This window comes from Oncorhynchus keta, chromosome 27 (assembly GCF_023373465.1).
Source record: "Oncorhynchus keta strain PuntledgeMale-10-30-2019 chromosome 27, Oket_V2, whole genome shotgun sequence".
Lineage (NCBI taxonomy): Eukaryota > Metazoa > Chordata > Actinopteri > Salmoniformes > Salmonidae > Oncorhynchus > Oncorhynchus keta.
This window is the reverse complement of record NC_068447.1, coordinates 32,332,916-32,352,915: the sequence shown is the minus strand read 5'-3', so window position 1 is coordinate 32,352,915 and position 20,000 is coordinate 32,332,916. Positions and strand designations below refer to the sequence as shown.

At 46.3% G+C, this 20,000-nt stretch overlaps 1 protein-coding gene across 1 annotated transcript in view; it reads left to right on the top strand.

The window, feature by feature from the left end:
• LOC118360306 (plexin-A1-like) overlaps nt 1-20,000 on the top strand; it is a 370,554-nt gene that overhangs the window by 93,927 nt on the left and 256,627 nt on the right. The window contains exon 3 of the mRNA XM_052482584.1: nt 9,222-9,404. Within this exon, the coding sequence (XP_052338544.1) occupies nt 9,222-9,404 (183 nt within the window). The remainder of the gene's footprint in view (nt 1-9,221; nt 9,405-20,000) is intronic.

Below are 20,000 nucleotides of genomic sequence, written 5' to 3'. Positions count from 1 at the left end.
TTTCCATTTAAAAGTCATTCTGCTAACTCTCTAAGTGGGATCGTTTTCCATTTAAAAGTAATTCTACCACCTCTCAAAGTGAGTGGGATCGTTTTCCATTTAAAAGTCATTATACCAATTCTGAGTGGGATCGTTTTCCATTTAAAAGTCATTTTACCAACTCTCTGAGTGAGTGGGATCATTTTCCATTTAAAAGTCATTCTACCATCTCTGAGTGGGATCGTTTTCCATTTAAAAGTCATTTTACCAACTCTGAGTGGGATCATTTTCCATTTAAAAGTCATTTTACCAACTCTGAGTGGGATCGTTTTCCATTTAAAATTCATTTGACCAACTCTGAGTGGGATCGTTTTCCATTTAAAAGTCATTCTACCAACTCTGAGTGGGATCGTTTTCCATTTAAAAGTCATTTTACCAACTCTCTGAGTGAGTAGGATCGTTTTCCATTTCAAAGTCATTCTCTCAACTCTGAGTGGGATCGTTTTCCATTTAAAAGTCATTCAGCAAACTCTAAGTAAGTGGGATCGTTTTCCATTTAAAAGTCATTCTACCAACTCTCTAAGTGAGTGGGATCGTTTTCCATTTAAAAGTTATTCTACCAACTCTAAGTGGGATCATTTTCCATTTAAAAGTCATTCTACCAACTCTGAGTGGGATCATTTTCCATTTAAAAGTCATTATACCAACTCTGAGTGGGATCGTTTTCCATTTAATATTCATTCTACCAACTCTGAGTGGGATTGTTTTCCATTTAAAAGTCATTCTACCAACTCTGAGGGGGATCATTTTCCATTTAAAAGTCATTCTACCAACTCTGAGTGGGATCATTTTCCATTTAAAAGTCATTATACCAACTCTCTGAGTGAGTGGGATCATTTTCCATTTAAAAGTCATTCTACCAACTCTGAGTGGGATTGTTTTCAATTTAAAAGTCATTCTACCAACTCTCTGAGTGAGTGGGATCATTTTCCATTTAAAAGTAATTCTACCAACTCTGAGTGGGATCGTTTTCCATTTAAAAGTCATTCTACCAACTCTCTGAGTGAGTGGGATCGTTTTCCATTTAAAAGTCATTCTACCAACTCTCTGAGTGAGTGGGATCGTTTTCCATTTAAAAGTCATTCTACCAACTCTGAGTAGGATCGTGTTCCATTTAAAAGTCATTCTACCAACTCTGAGTGGGATCGTTTTCCATTTAAAAGTCATTCTACCAACTCTCTGAGTGAGTGGGATCGTTTTCCATTTAAAAGTCATTCTACCAACTCTCTGAGTGAGTGGGATCGTTTTCCATTTAAAAGTTATTCTACCAACTCTCTGAGTGAGTGGGATCGTTTTCCATTTAAAAGTAATTCTACCAACTCTCTGCTCTTACTTACAAACCCATGCTCTCTCTCTCCCTCTCTATCACCAAACAGACTACATTTTTTCCATTCATCCATTTCCCATCCACAGGGGAGTGTAATTTGAGTGAGGGAAGGACAAAGCAAAAAACAAACAAACAAACAGTAGAGGGAAGCAGAGTGAGAGTGGAGCCAGAGAGGCAGAGCTAGGGCAGTTCAGATTGCCATGCCTCATTGCCAGTTTCAACCTCTGGCTCTGGGTTGCTGCCACGCTGTTTCCGCTGATTGCGATCGAAGGATCGGCCGGTTGCTCTCCCGGATCCATCTCACTCCCAGTACAGGGGGCCGAGGGAGGGGGCAAGGGGAGGTCGTAGGCACCCATGGGGAACTCACAGCCCTGCTAGATTCCTGCTCTCTCTCTCTAACTCTCTATCTCTACTCAGGCCAGCCTTGACCTAGACATCCTGACCTGGCAAGGCATGCCTCCATCACATCCATGAAGTTATCTAGCTGACATTGCTGAGATGGGCATTGTAATGGATCACGAGTCACTTTATACAATGCCACTCTTAATAATGCTACTTTAATAATGTTTACATATCTTACTTACATTACTCATATCACATGTATATACTGAATTTTATACCATCTACTGCACCTTGCCTATGTCGCTCGACCATCGCTCATCCATATATTATATGTAAATATTCTCATTCACCCCTTTAGATTGGTGTGTATTAGGTTGTTGTTGGGGAATTGTTAGATTACTTGTTAAATATTACTGCACTGTCGGAACTAGAAGCACAAGCATTTCACCACACTCGCATTAACATCTGCTAACCATGTGTACGTGACCAATACAATTTGATTTGATTTTGATTTGAAGCTACTGAGTAGTAATCAGAATTTCCAGTTGTATATGACTTAGACACAGTAGGGATGTTGCAGCAGGCATCTGGAAGTGGTATGTATGTACCTTGCTGCTTGCTGATTACAGGAGTCTCAGATGGCAGGAGGGAGCTTTAACCTACTGGACGCTGCACCATATAGACCCATTTAATTCACACACTGTCTGGATGCAGCCTGTAATTATCTGGCCCCAGATGTCCTGTGTTTAGTCGTCCCCCCTCCACTGCTCTATTTCCAGACCCAACTCCATGGTGGGGGGGGTCAGAGAAGGACATGGTCTCCTGCATTGTCCTTTCAGAAGACCTCTGCTGTACACTGCTGGGCCTGGCTGGGACTTGGCAGAGCTGGCACCCCTCGCTGGGTGAAATATGAGGGGCGTCAGCTGGCAGTAGTGTGGGGGACGCGGGGTTCGCCAGCGCTCTTGTCTCTACTAATGAGTCCCGTCTGGTGTCCAGGATGAGAAGGGGGGGTAAATCAGGACTCAATGAAAGCCATTGTAATGCCCTTAACCTGGTACCGTCTTTCCCAAGTACTGGTCTGAACTACAGTATACTAATAAAATAGTACTGGTCTGAACTACAGTATACTAATAAAATAGTACTGGTCTGAACTACAGTATACTAATAAAATAGTACTGGTCTGAACTACATTATACCTAATAGACCAGTACTGGTCTGAACTACAGTCTACTAATAAAACAGTACTGGTCTGAACTACAGTATACCTAATAGACTAGTACTGGTCTGAACGACAGTATACTAATATAATAGTACTGGTCTGAACTACAGTATACCTAATAGACGAGTACTGGTCTGAACTACAGTATACCTAATACACTAGTACTGGTCTGAACTACAGTATACCTAATAGACTAGTACTGGTCTGAACTACAGTATACCTAATAGAATAGTACTGGTCTGAACTACAGTATACCTAATAGAATAGTACTGGTCTGAACTACAGTATTCGAATAGACTAGTACTGGTCTGAACTACAGTATACCTAATAGAATAGTACTGGTCTGAACTACAGTATACCTAATAGAATAGTACTGGTCTGAACTACAGTATACTAATACAATAGTACTGGTCTGAACTACAGTATTCTAATAGACTAGTACTGGTCTGAACTACAGTATACCTAATAGAATAGTACTGGTCTGAACTAAAGTATACCTAATAGACCAGTAATGGTCTGAACTACACTATACCTAATAGACTAGTACTGGTCTGAACTACAGTATACCTAATAGACTAGTACTGGTCTGAACTACAGTATACCTAATAGACCAGTACTGGTCTGAACTACAATATAACCTAATAGACCAGTACTGGTTTCAACTACAATATACTTAATAGACTAGTACTGGTCTGAACTACAGTATACTAATATAATAGTACTGGTCTGAACGACAGTATACCTAATAGAATAGTACTGGTCTGAACTACAGTATACCTAATAGACCAGTACTGGTCTGAACTACAGTATACTAATATAATAGTACTGGTCTGAACTACAGTATTCTAATAGACTAGTACTAGTCTGAACTACAGTATACCTAATAGAATAGTACTGGTCTGAACTACAGTATACCAAATAGACCAGTACTGGTCTGAACTACACTATACCTAATAGAATAGTACTGGTCTGAACTACAGTATAGCTAATAGAATAGTACTGGTCTGAACTACAGTATACCGAATAGAATAGTACTGGTCTGAACTACAGTATTCGAATAGACTCGTACTGGTCTGAACTACAGTATTCTAATAGACTAGTACTGGTCTGAACTTCAGTATACCTAATAGAATAGTACTGGTCTGAACTAAAGTATACCTAATAGACCAGTAATGGTCTGAACTACACTTTACCTAATAGACTAGTACTGGTCTGAACTACACTATACCAAATAGACTAGTACTGGTCTGAACTACACTATACCTAATAGACTAGTACTGGTCTGAACTACAGTATACCTAATAGACTAGTACTGGTCTGAACTACAGTATACCTAATAGACCAGTACTGGTCTGAACTACAATATAACCTAATAGACCAGTACTGGTTTGAACTACAATATACCTAATAGACTAGTACTGGTCTGAACTACAGTATACTAATATAATAGTACTGGTCTGAACTACAGTATACCTAATAGACTAGTACTGGTCTGAACTACAGTATACTAATAGACTAGTACTGGTCTGAACTACAGTATACCTAATAGACTAGTACTGGTCTGAACTACAGTATAACAAATAGAATAGTATTGGTCTGAACTACAGTATACCTAATAGAATAGTCCTGGTCTGAACTACAGTATACCTAATAGACCAGTACTGGTCTGAACTACAGTATAGCTAATAGTAATAGATGTATGCACACATGACTGTAAGTCTTTGGTATAAAAGCGTACAGCTAAATGGCATATATTACTATATTATATTACTGGTCTGAACTACAGTATAACCTAATAGACCAGTACTGGTTTGAACTACAATATACAATATAGTACTGGTCTGAATACAGTACTAGTACTGGTCTGAACTACAGATACTAATATAATAGTACTGGTCTGAACTACAGTATACCTAATAGACCAGTACTGGTCTGAACTACAATATAACCTAATAGACCAGTACTGGTTTGAACTACAATATACCTAATAGACTAGTACTGGTCTGAACTACAGTATACTAATATAATAGTACTGGTCTGAACTACAGTATACCTAATAGACTAGTACTGGTCTGAACTACAGTATACTAATAGACTAGTACTGGTCTGAACTACAGTATACCTAATAGACTAGTACTGGTCTGAACTACAGTATACCAAATAGAATAGTATTGGTCTGAACTACAGTATACCTAATAGAATAGTCCTGGTCTGAACTACAGTATACCTAATAGACCAGTACTGGTCTGAACTACACTATACCTAATAGACTAGTACTGGTCTGAACTACAGTATAGCTAATACAATAGTACTGGTCTGAACTACAGTATACCTAATAGAATAGTACTGGTCTGAACTACAGTATTCGAATAGACTAGTACTGGTCTGAACTACAGTATACCTTATAGAATAGTACTGGTCTGAACTACAGTATACCTAATAGAATAGTACTGGTCTGAACTACACTATACCTAATAGACTAGTACTGGTCTGAACTACAGTATACCTAATAGACTAGTACTGGTCTGAACTACAGTATACCTAATAGAATAGTACTGGTCTGAACTACAGTATTCTAATAGACTAGTACTGGTCTGAACTACAGTATTCTAATAGACTAGTACTGGTCTGAACTACAGTATACCTAATAGACTAGTACTGGTCTGAACTACAGTATACCTAATAGACTAGTACTGGTCTGAACTACACTATACCTAATAGACCAGTACTGGTCTGAACTACAATACAACTTAATAGACCAGTACTGGTCTGAACTACAATATACCTGATAGACCAGTACTGGGCTGAACTACAGTATACCTCATAGACTTGTACTGGTCTGAACTACATTATACCTGATAGACCAGTACTGGGCTGAACTACAGTATACCTCATAGACTTGTACTGGTCTGAACTACATTATACCTGATAGACCAGTACTGGGCTGAACTACAGTATACCTCATAGACTTGTACTGGTCTGAACTACATTATACCTAAAAGACCAGTACTGGGCTGAACTACAATATAACCTAATAGACCTGGACTGGTCTGAACTACAATATACCTGATAGACCAGTACTGGTCTGAACTACAGTATACTAATAGACTTCTTTCACAAGCTCAGTATAATTATTCTATCTGTACAACCCTCTTACATTCGTCCATCAGTCTCTACATTGTGTTGTGTGGACATTAAGATGTGTTCCATCCACCAATGTGCATGCTGGGTACTTTGTGTCTTTAGACACAAGATGACTGAAGAATTCACCCAGCGACCTTCCTTCGTTCCATCCCCCGTTCTGGTCACATCAGCTCATAACACATGCACATCTCCTTCCTTCCCAGAGAGCTTAGCGGCTGGCGGAGTGTGTGTGTTGCCTGTGATTGATTGTCTACTATGGAAGCGATATGTCTTCAAATAGACGAGCGGATCCTGGCACCAGTTAATTAGTGATGTGTGATGTGTTAGAGGTCACTAATCCTAGTTACATATGTCAGTGCGTATGAAAGATACCTCCTGGGACCTGTTACACACGCGCTTATCACACAGTGACAGCCCACTGAGAACAGATGTCAGTTCAACATGTAGTTTCATTTACATTTGGTTGAGTGAAATCCAGACAAATGGCACCACGTCGTTGGATTTAGGTTGAAAGCTGGGTGAAAAATAGATCCCTTTACGCTGATCACTTTTTCCCGCGTTGATTTAACGTCAAAACGTTAGATTTTTTTAAATGACGTGGAAACGATGTTGATTCAACCACGTTTTTGTTGTGCAGTGGGAGTCTGTGTATGCTGCTGTTATGTTTATGATGCTGTTATGTTTATGATGCTGTTATGTGTATGATGCTGTTATGTGTATGATGCTGTTATGTGTATGATGCTGTTATGTGTATGCTGCTGTTATGTGTATGATGCTGTTATGTTTATGATGCTGTTATGTGTATGATGCTGTTATGTGTATGATGCTGTTATGTGTATGATGCTGTTATGTGTATGATGCTGTTATGTGTATGATGCTGTTATGTGTATGATGCTGTTATGTGTATGATGCTGTTATGTGTATTTGTTATGATGATGCTGTTATGTGTATGATGCTGTTATGTGTATGATGCTGTTATGTGTATGATGCTGTTATGTGTATGATGCTGTTATGTGTATGATGCTGTTATGTGTATGATGCTGTTATGTGTATGATGCTGTTATGTGTATGATGCTGTTATGTGTATGATGCTGTTATGTGTATGATGCTGTTATGTGTATGATGCTGTTATGTGTATGATGCTGTTATGTGTATGCTGTTGTTATGTGTATGATGCTGTTATGTGTATGATGCTGTTATGTGTATGATGCTGTTATGTGTATGATGCTGTTATGTGTATGATGCTGTTATGTGTATGATGCTGTTATGTGTATGATGCTGTTATGTTTATGCTGCTGTTATGTGTATGCTGCTGTTATGTGTATGATGCTGTTATGTGTATGATGCTGTTATGTGTATGATGCTGTTATGTGTATGATGCTGTTATGTGTATGATGCTGTTATGTGTATGATGCTGTTATGTGTATGATGCTGTTATGTGTATGATGCTGTTATGTGTATGATGCTGTTATGTGTATGATGCTGTTATGTGTATGATGCTGTTATGTTTATGATGCTGTTATGTGTATGATGCTGTTATGTGTATGATGCTGTTATGTGTATGATGCTGTTATGTGTATGCTGTTATGCTGTATGATGATGATGCTGTTATGTGTATGATGCTGTTATGTATGATGCTGTTATGTGTATGATGCTGTTATGTGTATGATGCTGTTATGTGATGCTGTTATGTGTATGTGTATGATGCTGTTGTTGATGCTGTATGATGCTGTTATGTGTATGATGCTGTTATGTGTATGATGATGCTGTTATGTGTATGATGCTGTTATGTGTATGATGCTGTTATGTGTATGATGCTGTTATGTGTATGATGCTGTTATGTGTATGATGCTGTTATGTGTATGATGCTGTTATGTGATGCTGTTATGTGTATGATGCTGTTATGTGTATGATGCTGTTATGATGTATGATGCTGTTATGTGTATGATGCTGTTATGTGTATGATGCTGTTATGTGTATGATGCTGTTATGTGTATGATGCTGTTATGTGTATGATGCTGTTATGTGTATGATGCTGTTATGTGTATGATGCATGATGATGCTGTTATGTGTATGATGCTGTTATGTGTATGATGCTGTTATGTGTATGATGCTGTTATGTGTATGATGCTGTTATGTGTATGATGCTGTTATGTGTATGATGCTGTTATGTGTATGCTGCTGTTATGTGTATGATGCTGTTATGTGTATGATGCTGTTATGTGTATGATGCTGTTATGTGTATGATGCTGTTATGTGTATGATGCTGTTATGTGTATGATGCTGTTATGTGTATGATGCTGTTATGTGTATGCTGCTGTTATGTGTATGATGCTGTTATGTGTATGCTGCTGTTATGTGTATGATGCTGTTATGTGTATGATGCTGTTATGTGTATGATGCTGTTATGTGTATGATGCTGTTATGTGTATGATGCTGTTATGTGTATGATGCTGTTATGTGTATGCTGCTGTTATGTGTATGCTGCTGTCTCTCTCTCAAATAGTTAAAGTACAAAAGGGAATATAAATAAACATAAATATGGGTTGTATTTCCAATGGTGTTTGTGCTTCACTGGTCTCCCTTTTCTTGTGGCAACAGGTCACATATCTTGCTACTGTGATGGCACACTGTGGTATTTCACCCAGTAGATATGGGAGTTTTTCAAAATTGGGTTTGTTTTCAAATTATTTGTGGGTCTGTGTAATCTGAGGGAAATATCTCTCTAATATGGTCGTACATTTGGCAGGAGGTTTAGGAAGTGCAGCTCAGTTTCCACCTCATGAGCACATAGCCTGTCTTCTCTTGAGAGCCAGCTCTGCCTTCGGCGGCCTTTCTCAATAGCAAGGCTATGTTCACTGAGTCTGTACACAGTGGTCTCTCTCTCTTCCTCTCTCTCTCAATTTCTATTTTTGAATTTAAGGGGCTTTATTGACATGGGAAACATATGTTAACATTGCCAAAGCAAGTGAAATAGATAATAAACAAAAGTGAAATACAAATGAACAGTAAACATGACACTCACAAAAGTTCCAAAATGATAAAGACATTTCAAATGTCATATTATGTCTATATACATTGTTGTAATGACATACAAGTACAAAAGGGAAAATAAATCAACATAAATATCTCTCTCTCTCTTTCTCACAGCCGCTTCAGATAGATGATAACTTCTGTGGGCAGGACTTCAACCAGCCCCTGGGAGGAACCAGCACCATCGAGGGTCTGCCTCTGTTCGTGGACAAGGACGATGGCATGACCTCGGTGGCGGCCTACGAATATCACGGCCACACCGTGGCCTTTACCGGCACACGCAGCGGACGCATTAAGAAGGTAGGGTGATGGTGGATTCAGTGTGTGTGTGTGTGTGTGTGTGTGTGTGTGTGTGTGTGTGTGTGTGTGTGTGTGTGTGTGTGTGTGTGTGTGTGTGTGTGTGTGTGTGTGTGTGTGTGTGTGTGTGTGTGTGTGCATGCGTGTGCGCGTGTGTGTGTGTGTGTGTATGTTGCTGTGTGTGTGTCAGTGTGTGTGTCTGAATGTTACTCACCTCTGGCTATGAGGATGAATCTAAAGGCTCTGTCTCATTGCTGACTCCTCTGTGCTGAGTGGGGGATTGAGATGACTGGAGTAGCGGGTTTGCCCATCACCGGGGCTGTCGTGCTGTGAGACATTGCTGTGCCTTCTCTGGTGCTGTTCACTGAGCTCTGGAGAACAGGGGAGAAACGGGAACAGGGTTGGAGAGGGGAGGAGAGGGGAAGAGCAGGGGGAGAGCAGGGGAGGAGAGGGGAGAACAGGGGAGAAAAGGGAACAGGGGAGAGGGGAGAACAGGGAGAAAAGGGAACAGGGTTGGAGAGGGGAGGAGAGGGGAAGAGCAGGGAAGAACAGGGAAGGAGAGGGGAGGAGAGGGGAGAAGGGAAGAGAGGGGGAGAGCAGGGGAGGAGAGGGGAGAACAGGGGAGAAAAGGGAACAGGGGAGGAGAGGGGAGAGAGGGGAAGGGGGAGAGCGGGGAAGGGGGAGAAGGGAAGGGAGAGGAGGGGGTTGAAGAAGGGAAGAGAGGGGGAGAGCAGGGGAGGAGAGGGGAGAACAGGGGAGAAAAGGGAACAGGGTTGGAGAGGGGAGGAGAGGGGAAGAGCAGGGAAGAACAGGGGAGGAGAGGGGAGGAGAAGGGAAGAGAGGGGGAGAGCAGGGGAGGAGAGGGGAGAACAGGGGAGAAAAGGGAACAGGGGAGGAGAGGGGAGAAGAGGGGAAGAGCAGGGAAGCAGGGGAGGAGAGGGGAGAAAGGGGAACGGGAAGAGCAGGGGAGCAGGGGAGGAGAGGAGAAGAGCAGGGGAGGAGAGGGAAGAACAGGGGAGGGGAGAGGGGAGAGAGGGGAATGGGGAGGAGAGGGGATGGGGAGAAACAACAGGGTTGGAGGGGAGGAGAGGGGAAGGAGGGAGGGGGAGGAGAAGGGAAGAGAGGGGAAGAGCACGGGAGGAGAGGGGTGAATAGGGGAGAAAAGGGAACAGGGGAGGAGAGGGGGAGAGGGGAAGAGCAGGGAAGAGGAGAGGGAGGAGAAAGGGAAGAGAGGAGAGACAGGGGAGGAGAGAACAGGGAGAAAAGGGAACAGGGGGAGAGGGGAATAGTGGAGGGGAGAAGGGGGGAGCAGGGAAGAACAGGGGAGGAGAGGGGAGAACAGGGGAGAAGGGGAAGAGAGGGGAGGAGAGGGGAAGGGAGCAGGGGGAGGAGAGGGGGAGCAGGAGAACAGGGAGCAGGGAAGAAGGAGAGGGGAGGAGAGGGGAGGGGGAGGAGAGGGGAGAACAGGGGAGGGAAGAACAGGGGAGGGGAGGGAGGAGCAGGGGAGGAGCAGGGAAGAACAGGGAGAGGGGAGGAGAGGGGAGGAGAAGGGAGAGCAGGGAAGAATAGGGGAGGAGAGGGGAAGGGGAAGAGGGGAGCAGGGAAGGGAACAGGGGAGGAGAGGGAAGAGCAGGGAAGAACAGGGGAGAGAGGGGAGAACAGAGGGGAGGGAGGGAAGAACAGGGGAGGAGGGAGGAGAAGGGAGGACAGGGAGAACAGGGGAGGGGAGCAGGGGAAGAGAGGGAGGAGAGGGGAAGAGCAGGGGAGGAGAGGGGAGCAGGGGAAGGGAAGAACAGGGAGGAGGGGAGGGGAGCAGGGAAGAACAGGGGAGGAGAGGGGACAGCAGTGGGGAGGAGGGAGGAGAGGGGTAGAGCAGGGAAGAATAGGGGAGAGGGGAGGAGTGGAGCAGGGAAGAACAGGGGAGGAGAGGGGAGGAGGGGAGGGGAAGAACAGGGAAGAAGAGGGGAGGGAAGAACAGGGGAGGAGAGGGGAGAGCAGTGGAGCAGGGAAGAACAGGGGAGGAGAGGGGAGGAGAGGGGAGCAGGGAAGAACAGGGGAGGAGAGGGGAGAGCAGTGGAGCAGGGAAGAACAGGGGAGGAGAGGGGAGGAGAGGGGAGCAGGGAAGAACAGGGGAGGAGAGGGGAGGAGAGGGGAGAGCAGTGGAGCAGGGAAGAAGAGGGGAGGAGGGGAGAGCAGGGGAGCAGGGAAGAACAGGGGAGGAGAGGGAGGAGAGGGAGCAGGGAAGAACAGGGGAGGAGAGGGGAGGAGAGGGGAGCAGGGGAGGAGAGGGGAGAGCAGTGGAGCAGGGAAGAACAGGGGAGGAGAGGGGAGGAGAGGGGAGCAGGGAAGAACAGGGGAGGAGAGGGGAGGAGAGGGGGCAGGGGAAGAACAGGGGAGGAGGGGAGAGCAGTGGAGCAGGGAAGAAGAGGGGAGGAGCAGGGGAGCAGGGAAGAACAGGGAGGGAGGAGAGGGGGAGGAGGAGGGGGAGCAGGGAAGAGCAGGGGAGGAGAGGGGAGAGCAGTGGAGCAGGGAAGAACAGGGGAGGAGAGGGGAGGAGAGGGGAGCAGGGAAGAACAGGGGAGGAGAGGGGAGAGCAGTGGAGCAGGGAAGAACAGGGGAGGAGAGGGGAGGAGAGGGGAGAGCAGTGGAGCAGGGAAGAACAGGGGAGGAGAGGGGAGGAGAGGGGAGAGCAGTGGAGCAGGGAAGAACAGGGGAGGAGAGGGGAGGAGGGGAGAGCAGTGGAGCAGGGAAGAACAGGGGAGGAGAGGGGAGGAGAGGGGAGAGCAGTGGAGCAGGGAAGAACAGGGGAGGAGAGGGGAGGAGAGGTGAGCAGGGAAGAACAGGGGAGGAGAGGGGAGAGCAGTGGAGCAGGGAAGAACAGGGGAGGAGAGGGGAGAGCAGTGGAGCAGGGAATAACAGGGGAGGAGAGGGGAGGAGAGGGAGGAGGAGGAGGGGAGGGTGAGCAGGGAAGAACAGGGGAGGAGAGGGGAGAGCAGTGGAGCAGGGAAGAACAGGGGAGGAGAGGGGAGAGCAGTGGAGCAGGGAATAACAGGGGAGGAGAGGGGAGGAGAGGGGAGGAGAGGGGAGGAGAGGTGAGCAGGGAAGAACAGGGGAGGAGAGGGGAGAGCAGTGGAGCAGGGAATAACAGGGGAGGAGAGGGGAGCAGGAAAGAACAGGGGAGGAGAGGGGAGGAGAGGGGAGCAGGGAAGAACAGGGGAGGAGAGGGGAGGAGAGGTGAGCAGGGAAGAACAGGGGAGGAGAGGGGAGAGCAGTGGAGCAGGGAAGAACAGGGGAGGAGAGGGGAGAGCAGTGGAGCAGGGAAGAACAGGGGAGGAGAGGGGAGGAGAGGGGAGCAGGGAAGAACAGGGGAGGAGAGGGGAGCAGGGAAGAACAGGGGAGGAGAGGGGAGAGCAGGGAAGAACAGGGGAGGACAGGGGAGGAGAGGGGAGAGCAGGGAAGAACAGGGGAGGAGAGGGGAGAGCAGGGAAGAACAGGGGAGGAGAGGGGAGAGCAGGGAAGAACAGGGGAGGAGAGGGGAGAGCAGGGAAGAACAGGGGAGGAGAGGAGAACAGGGGAGGAAAGCAGGGTTAGGTGGGACGGCTCTCAGATGGTTTCAGACTGTTAACACTGACTACAGTCTAAGAAGGGCCTTGGGTTTGGGTTAGAGCTTTAGTCAGAATCTCTATGGAAAGCTGAGGGTGAGTAGATTGTACAGTATCTTTGTTGAATGTATGCAATTATTTGTAGGTCATTTTATGTGACGGATAATAGAGAAACATGGAATCAACCACATATTCATACACACCAGAATGCACACCTGCATACACACTGATTTACACTGAACCATTATTCAGGCACTCATGCACGCTGGTCTAGGTGCAGGACACACACATGTGCACACACTGAGTCTCTCCTGTTTTGCCAAGTCGGCTGAAACCCAGTCCCATAGTCCTTGGTTCTGACCCCTGAGGTAGCGATAGGTTGCTGGTGGTTTGGAGTGGTGCTGTTGGTGTCCGTCTGCAGGCAGGATGCTGGAGGGGGATGTGAAGGCTGGGGCTGGGATGGATCAGCATATCTCAGAAGGAAGATATCTCTCCCATGATCGGAATCCCATTTCCCCTCTTCCACCGACTCTTCCTGTGTGGAGGCCGAGCGCTGGGCGGTGGGGCGCAGGCTGCTGGTGTCCTCACACATAGATCGATGCAGGGCTGTAGATATAGGAGCAGAGATGGCTGGCTGGAGCTGGGGCAGCAACGTCATCACCACAGAGCACAACCAGGCCCTCCTGTAGTCTCTCGTTCTCCCCCATGACCCCCCTCCTGCTCTTCAGGAGACCCTCTCATCCCAGTCTCACCGCTTACCACCGTGCCGCCTCTCCTCTCTGTCCATGTATAAATGACAGTCCTAATTCCATGTGGCGGCATCATTGTCATTTTCTCCTGATTTGGTTTTGTTTGTTTGTTTGTTTGTTTGTTTGGCTGGTGAGTGTAGTGTTGACGGTGGCTTGACGGTCAGGGACATCTGAGGCGGGCAGGAGCAGAGCACTGCTTCTGTCTGGAGACTGGAGACTGGAGAGAGGAGAGTGTGTGGAGGGCCCCCCGATCGTTGCTAGCAGTTTTGTTTTATTGCTATATTTATTGTGAGTTAAACTGTGCACCGTGCCCTAATGAAATGGAAAGCAGCAGTCTATGGGTGTAATTCGCCCTGTGCCTCCGTTGATGTGGCTGCAAGGCCCTTATTGATTCATCTATATGAATATATAATCACAGGCGTAAATCTTAGCAGGCGCGGAGGCAGCGGCCGGGTGGACTTGTTCAAATGCAGCTAGTCTAGTTGTTGGGAGAGGGGAGGGGGGGGGGCACACGCCAGATGATGTGTGTGTGCCTGGGTAAAGCCTCCACACACAAGCTCTGTTGGCACCCATGCTGGAGTGTTTGCATATGCATGTGTGTGTCTATCTGAATGTTTGTGGGGGGATGTAGAATGTGCTCATACTGTGTTGCTAGTGTTGTGATCTCTCTCTGTAGTATCAGCCAGAAGAGCTGGGATCACTGGGTCACTGTCTGCCATTTAATAGGATTCCTCAGCTTCAGAACAGCTGCAGCTGCTTCAAACACACACAGGAGAGGAACACCCACATCTCCATAAAACCTGGAAAGCTCTCTCAGACGACTTCTATTTCCAACCTGAGAAGCACCCCTCAGGCCTCACAGCTCCTGCTAAGTAGCCTCTCTCAGCCCTTTGAACCATTCCCACCGCCAAAAACAAAAGAGCGAGAGGGAAATAAAAAAGAAATAACATTTTCTCTGAGAGGGAGATCTAAGGGATGCGTGGGATGATTCCATATGTGTTGTTGACCTGCTGGGCCTCTGAAACCTCCCTCCTACCCAAGTCAGTACCGAACGGATGGGCCAATCTGCATAGGGCGCTGGCCTTGTTACCGTGCCGACGGGCTGAGGGGCGTGTGGCTAAGCCTGATTTGATTTGATTAAGCCCTGTTCATTCTCAGTGGCACAGCTAATCTTGAGGCAGTGAGACATGCAGAGACTTCCAATTAACAAGTCATAAATTATGGAGCAAGGCTCAGTCTCTGCCTTCTCTCTCCTTCTCTGGACTGGTTATAAGCACGAGCCAGTGAACACTACTTCTCCTCCTCCACAGGTACCTGGCTTGGGTCAGGATAGAGAGATAGAGGGATGAATGGAGGGATAGCCACAGCAAGGTTAGCCAGGGACCGTCCTACGTGGACAGACAGGACACAGGCTCCCCAGTGACCAGACCTTTATTGACGTAGCGCTGATGCTAATGTCATGTCTGCATCTGGGGCTTTACTGTCGCTGGGAAGCCAGACTAATGAAGACACATGATATCTAAGGTAATTGACCATGTAAATCCTAATTAACGCGATAGCATTTGGAAACGGGGATGATGTAGTCGGCGTATTGGCTCCAGTGATGACTGTACGACAGCGTGTGTAAATGTCAGCTGGGAGACTAATGGTGAGGAGCGTTCACTCTGACTGCCAGACGTTGTCTCAATGTTAATCTGGTGTATCGGGGAGGATATCACTTGCACATGATGGAGAGGAGAGGAGTTGTGATGATAGAGCTCCCTGATTCCCAGTAGGATGAGCACCAGGCAGTGTGTAGCTACTGGGCTAGTTTGACTGGCTGGCTCACTGTATGAGAGGCTGTTCAAGAGGCTATTATATCAGCTGCCTATGATATTCCCACCAAGGGGTGAAAGTGGCTGGAGAATTCAAATCTGTAGCATTCTCTCCCTCTACTCCCTCCTCTCCCCCCTCCCTCGTTCTCTGTAGCTCGTCACCTTGAACTCCTCCTCTGTGGTGGGCTTGTTGCCCACGGCTACTGTCCTCTAGAGAATTCCCTGTTGGAATAGCATGTCTCTCTGTATCTCTCTCTGCGTGTGTGTGTGTGTGTGTGTGTGTGTGTGTGTGTGTGTGTGTGTGTGTGTGTGTGTGTGTGTGTGTGTGTGTGTGTGTGTGTGTGTGTGTGTGTGTGTGTGTGTGTGTGTGTGTGTGTGTGTGTGTGTGTGTGTGTGTGTGTGGGAATGTGAAGCATGGGCCTACTGTCCCTCTCTCTCCCCCACTCTTCTTCCACCACCACCACTGCTCTACATAACTCTATATATAGTCCTGTCTATATCTACTCAACAAGGAAGAGTAGAATGGTCATGCATTCATAACGTGCTTGCAGAGTGAACTGAATCAGAAGATCAGAAGTGTTTGCACTCTGTGGGGGGGGCACGGTGGTTTGGTAGGGGTTCTGGATGCTGTACAGCTACAGTACTCTGTGAGGTTGGGGTATTACTTGATATACAGTGCATTCGGAAAGTATTCAGACCCCTTCACTTTTTCCACATTTTGTTACGTTACAGCCTTATTCTAAAATGGATTAAATTAAATAAAAAAGTCATGAATCTACACACATAATACCCCATAATGGCAAAATTAAAACATTTTTTTTTAGAAATGTATTAAAAATACAAAAACAAAAGACCTAATTTACGGTTTTGTATTCAGACTCTTTGCTATGAGACTTTCCATTGATCATCCTTGAGATGTTTCTACAACTTGATTGTTTATACATGGTTACACGTGGTCTGCGGTTGTGAGGCCGGTTGGACTTACTGCCAAATTCTCTAAAACTATTTTTGGTGGCGGCTTATGGTAGAGAACATTATGTTCTCTGGCGACAGCTCTGGTGGACATTCTTGCAGTCAGCATGCCACTTGCACACTCCCTGAAAACTTGAGACATCTGTGGAATTGGGTTGTCTGACAAAACTGCACATTTTAGAGTGGCCTTTTATTGTCCCCAGCACAAGGTGCACCTGTGTAATTATCACGCTGTTTAATCAGCTTCTTGATATGCCACACCTGTCAGGTGGATGGATTATCTTGGCAAAGGAGAAATTCTCACTAACAGGGATGTAAACAAATTTGTGCACAACATTTGAGAGAAATATGTTTTTTTGTGTGTATGGAACATTTCTGGGATATTATATTTCAGCTGATGAGACATGAGACCAACACTTTACATGTTGAGTTTATATTTTTGTTCAGTGTATTACTTAAGTGTCCTTGAGAAGTTCTGGGTAAATGTTCAGAGATTCTGGGTGTGATTGCAGAGCTAGATGGTGAAATGAGTTAGCCGTACTGGAAAATGACATTTTCATAAGCAAGATGGCCGCTGATGGTTGAGATGCTGGAAGAACATTTTCACCAAACAATTTCTCTGGACTCCATACTGCAGTGATGTACAATGTCAGGTGCCGTTGGCCAACATCAAGTTGTCTGTTGTACACACTGGCTAATCCCTGGCATGGCGGTACATGTTGGTGTGTGTGCCAGAATGCCAGTGTACGGGACAGTCTGTGCCCTACCCCTGACCGTGTTGTTGCAGCTGTGGCCTCTTTATGTGAGGGCAGTGCCCACCTGATGCCATGCACAGCTGCTGCTTCAGGAAGGGTTAACTTTACGCCCCTGACATCACCCTCCAAACTACAGACAAACTATGTGTGTGTGTGTGTGTGTGTCCCGTTCAGAGGACGAGAAGACAGCAGCTGCAGCTAAAGCCCCCATCAACTGTTCCCCTCATCTGTCCCATCTGTCTATTCTTCACAGCACTGTCTGTCTGCCCCACCTGTCTATTCCCTGTCTGCCCCTTTGTCTATTCTTCACAGCACCCTGTCTGTCTGCCCCACCTGTCTATTCTTCACAGAAGCCCTGTCTGTCTGCCCCATTTGTCTATTATTCACAGAAGCCCTGTCTGTCTGTCCATCTGTCTATTCTTCACAGAAGCCCTGCCTGTCTGCCTCATCTGTCTATTTTCACAGAAGCTCTGTCTGTCTGCCTGTCTGTCTAGTCTTCGCAGAAGCACTGTCTGTCTGCCCCATTTGTCTATTCTTCACAGAAGCCCTGTCTGTCTGTACCATCTGTCTATTCCTCACAGAAGCCCTGTGTGTCTGCCCCATTTGTCTATTCTTCACAGAAGCCCTGTCTGTATGCCCAATCTGTCTATTCTTCACAGAAGCTCTGTCTGTCTCCCCCATCTGTCTATTCTTCACATAAGCCCTGTCTGTCTGCCCCATCTGTCTATTCTTTACAGAAGCTCTGTCTGTCTGCCCCATCTGTCTATTCTTCACAGAAGCCCTGTCTGTCTGCCCAATCTGTCTATTCTTCACAGAAGCCCTGTCTGTCTGCCCAATCTGTCTATTCTTTACAGAAGCTCTGTCTGTCTGCCCCATCTGTCTATTCTTCACAGAAGCCCTGTCTGTCTGCCCCATCTGTCTATTCTTTACAGAAGCTCTGTCTGTCTGCCCCATCTGTCTATTCTTCACAGAAGCCCTGTCTGTCTGCCCAATCTGTCTATTCTTCACAGAAGCCCAGTCTGTCTGCCCAATCTGTCTATTCTTCACAGAAGCTCTGTCTGTCTCCCCCATCTGTCTATTCTTCACAGCACTGTCTGTCTGCCCCACCTGTCTATTCTTCACAGAAGCCCTGTCTGTCTACCCCATTTGTCTATTCTTCACAGAAGCCCTGTCTGTCTGTACCATCTGTCTATTCCTCACAGAAGCCCTGTATGTCTGCCCCATTTGTCTATTCTTCACAGAAGCTCTGTCTGTCTGCTCCATCTGTCTATTCTTCACAGAAGCCCTGCCTGTCTGCCTCATCTGTCTATTCTTCACAGAAGCCCTGTCTGTCTGCCTGTCTGTCTGCCTCTGTCTGCCCCATCTGTCAATTATTCTTCACAGAAGCTCTGTCTGTCTGCCCCATCTGTCTATTCTTCACAGAAGCTCTGTCTGTCTGCCCCATCTGTCTATTCTTCACAGAAGCCCTGTATGTCTCTGCCCCATCTGTCTATTCTTCACAGAAGCCCTGTCTGTATGCCCAATCTGTCTATTCTTCACAGTCTGTCTGTCTCCCCATCTGTCTATTCTTCACATAAGCCCTGTCTGTCTGCCCCATCTGTCTATTCTTTACAGAAGCTCTGTCTGTCTGCCCCATCTGTCTATTCTTCACAGAAGCCCTGTCTGTCTGCCCATTGTCTATTCTTCACAGAAGCCCTGTCTGTCTGCCCAATCTGTCTATTCTTCACAGAAGCTCTGTCTGTCTCCCCATCTGTCTATTCTTCACAGAAGCCCTGTCTGTTGGCCCCATCTGTCTATTCTTTACAGAAGCTCTGTCTGTCTGCCCCATCTGTCTATTCTTCACAGAAGCCCTGTCTGTCTGCCCAATCTGTCTATTCTTCACAGAAGCCCTGTCTGTCTGCCCAATCTGTCGATTCTTCACAGAAGCCCTGTCTGTCTTCCCCATCTGTCTATTCTTCACATAAGCTCTGTCTGTCTGCCCATCTGTCTATTCTTCACATAAGCTCTGTCTGTCTGCCCCATCTGTCTATTCTTCACAGAAGCTCTGTCTGTCTGCCCATCTGTCTATTCTTCACATAAGCTCTGTCTGTCTGCCCATCTGTCTATTCTTCACAGAAGCTCTGTCTGCCCCATTTGTCTATTCTTCACAGAATCTCTGTCTGTCTGCTCCATCTGTCTATTCTTCACAGAAGCCCTGCTGTCTGCCTCATCTGTCTATTCTTCACAGAAGCTCTGTCTGTCTGCCCTGTCTTCGCATCTGTCTGCCCCATGTGTCTATTCTTCACAGAAGCTCTGTCTGTCTGCCCCATCTGTCTATTCTTCATCTGTCTGTCTATTCTTTCTTCACAGAAGCCCTGTATGTCTCTGCCCCATCTGTCTATTCTTCACAGAAGCCCTGTCTGTATGCCCAATCTGTCTATTCTTCACAGAAGCTCTGTCTGTCTCCCCATCTGTCTATTCTTCACATAAGCCCTGTCTGTCTGCCCCATCTGTCTATTCTTTACAGAAGCTCTGTCTGTCTGCCCCATCTGTGTATTCTTCACAGAAGCCCTGTCTGTCTGCCCAATCTGTCTATTCTTCCAGAAGCCCTGTCTGTCTGCCCAATCTGTCTATTCTTCACAGAAGCTCTGTCTGTCTCCCCCATCTGTCTATTCTTCACAGAAGCCCTGTCTGTTGGCCCCATCTGTCTATTCTTTACAGAAGCTCT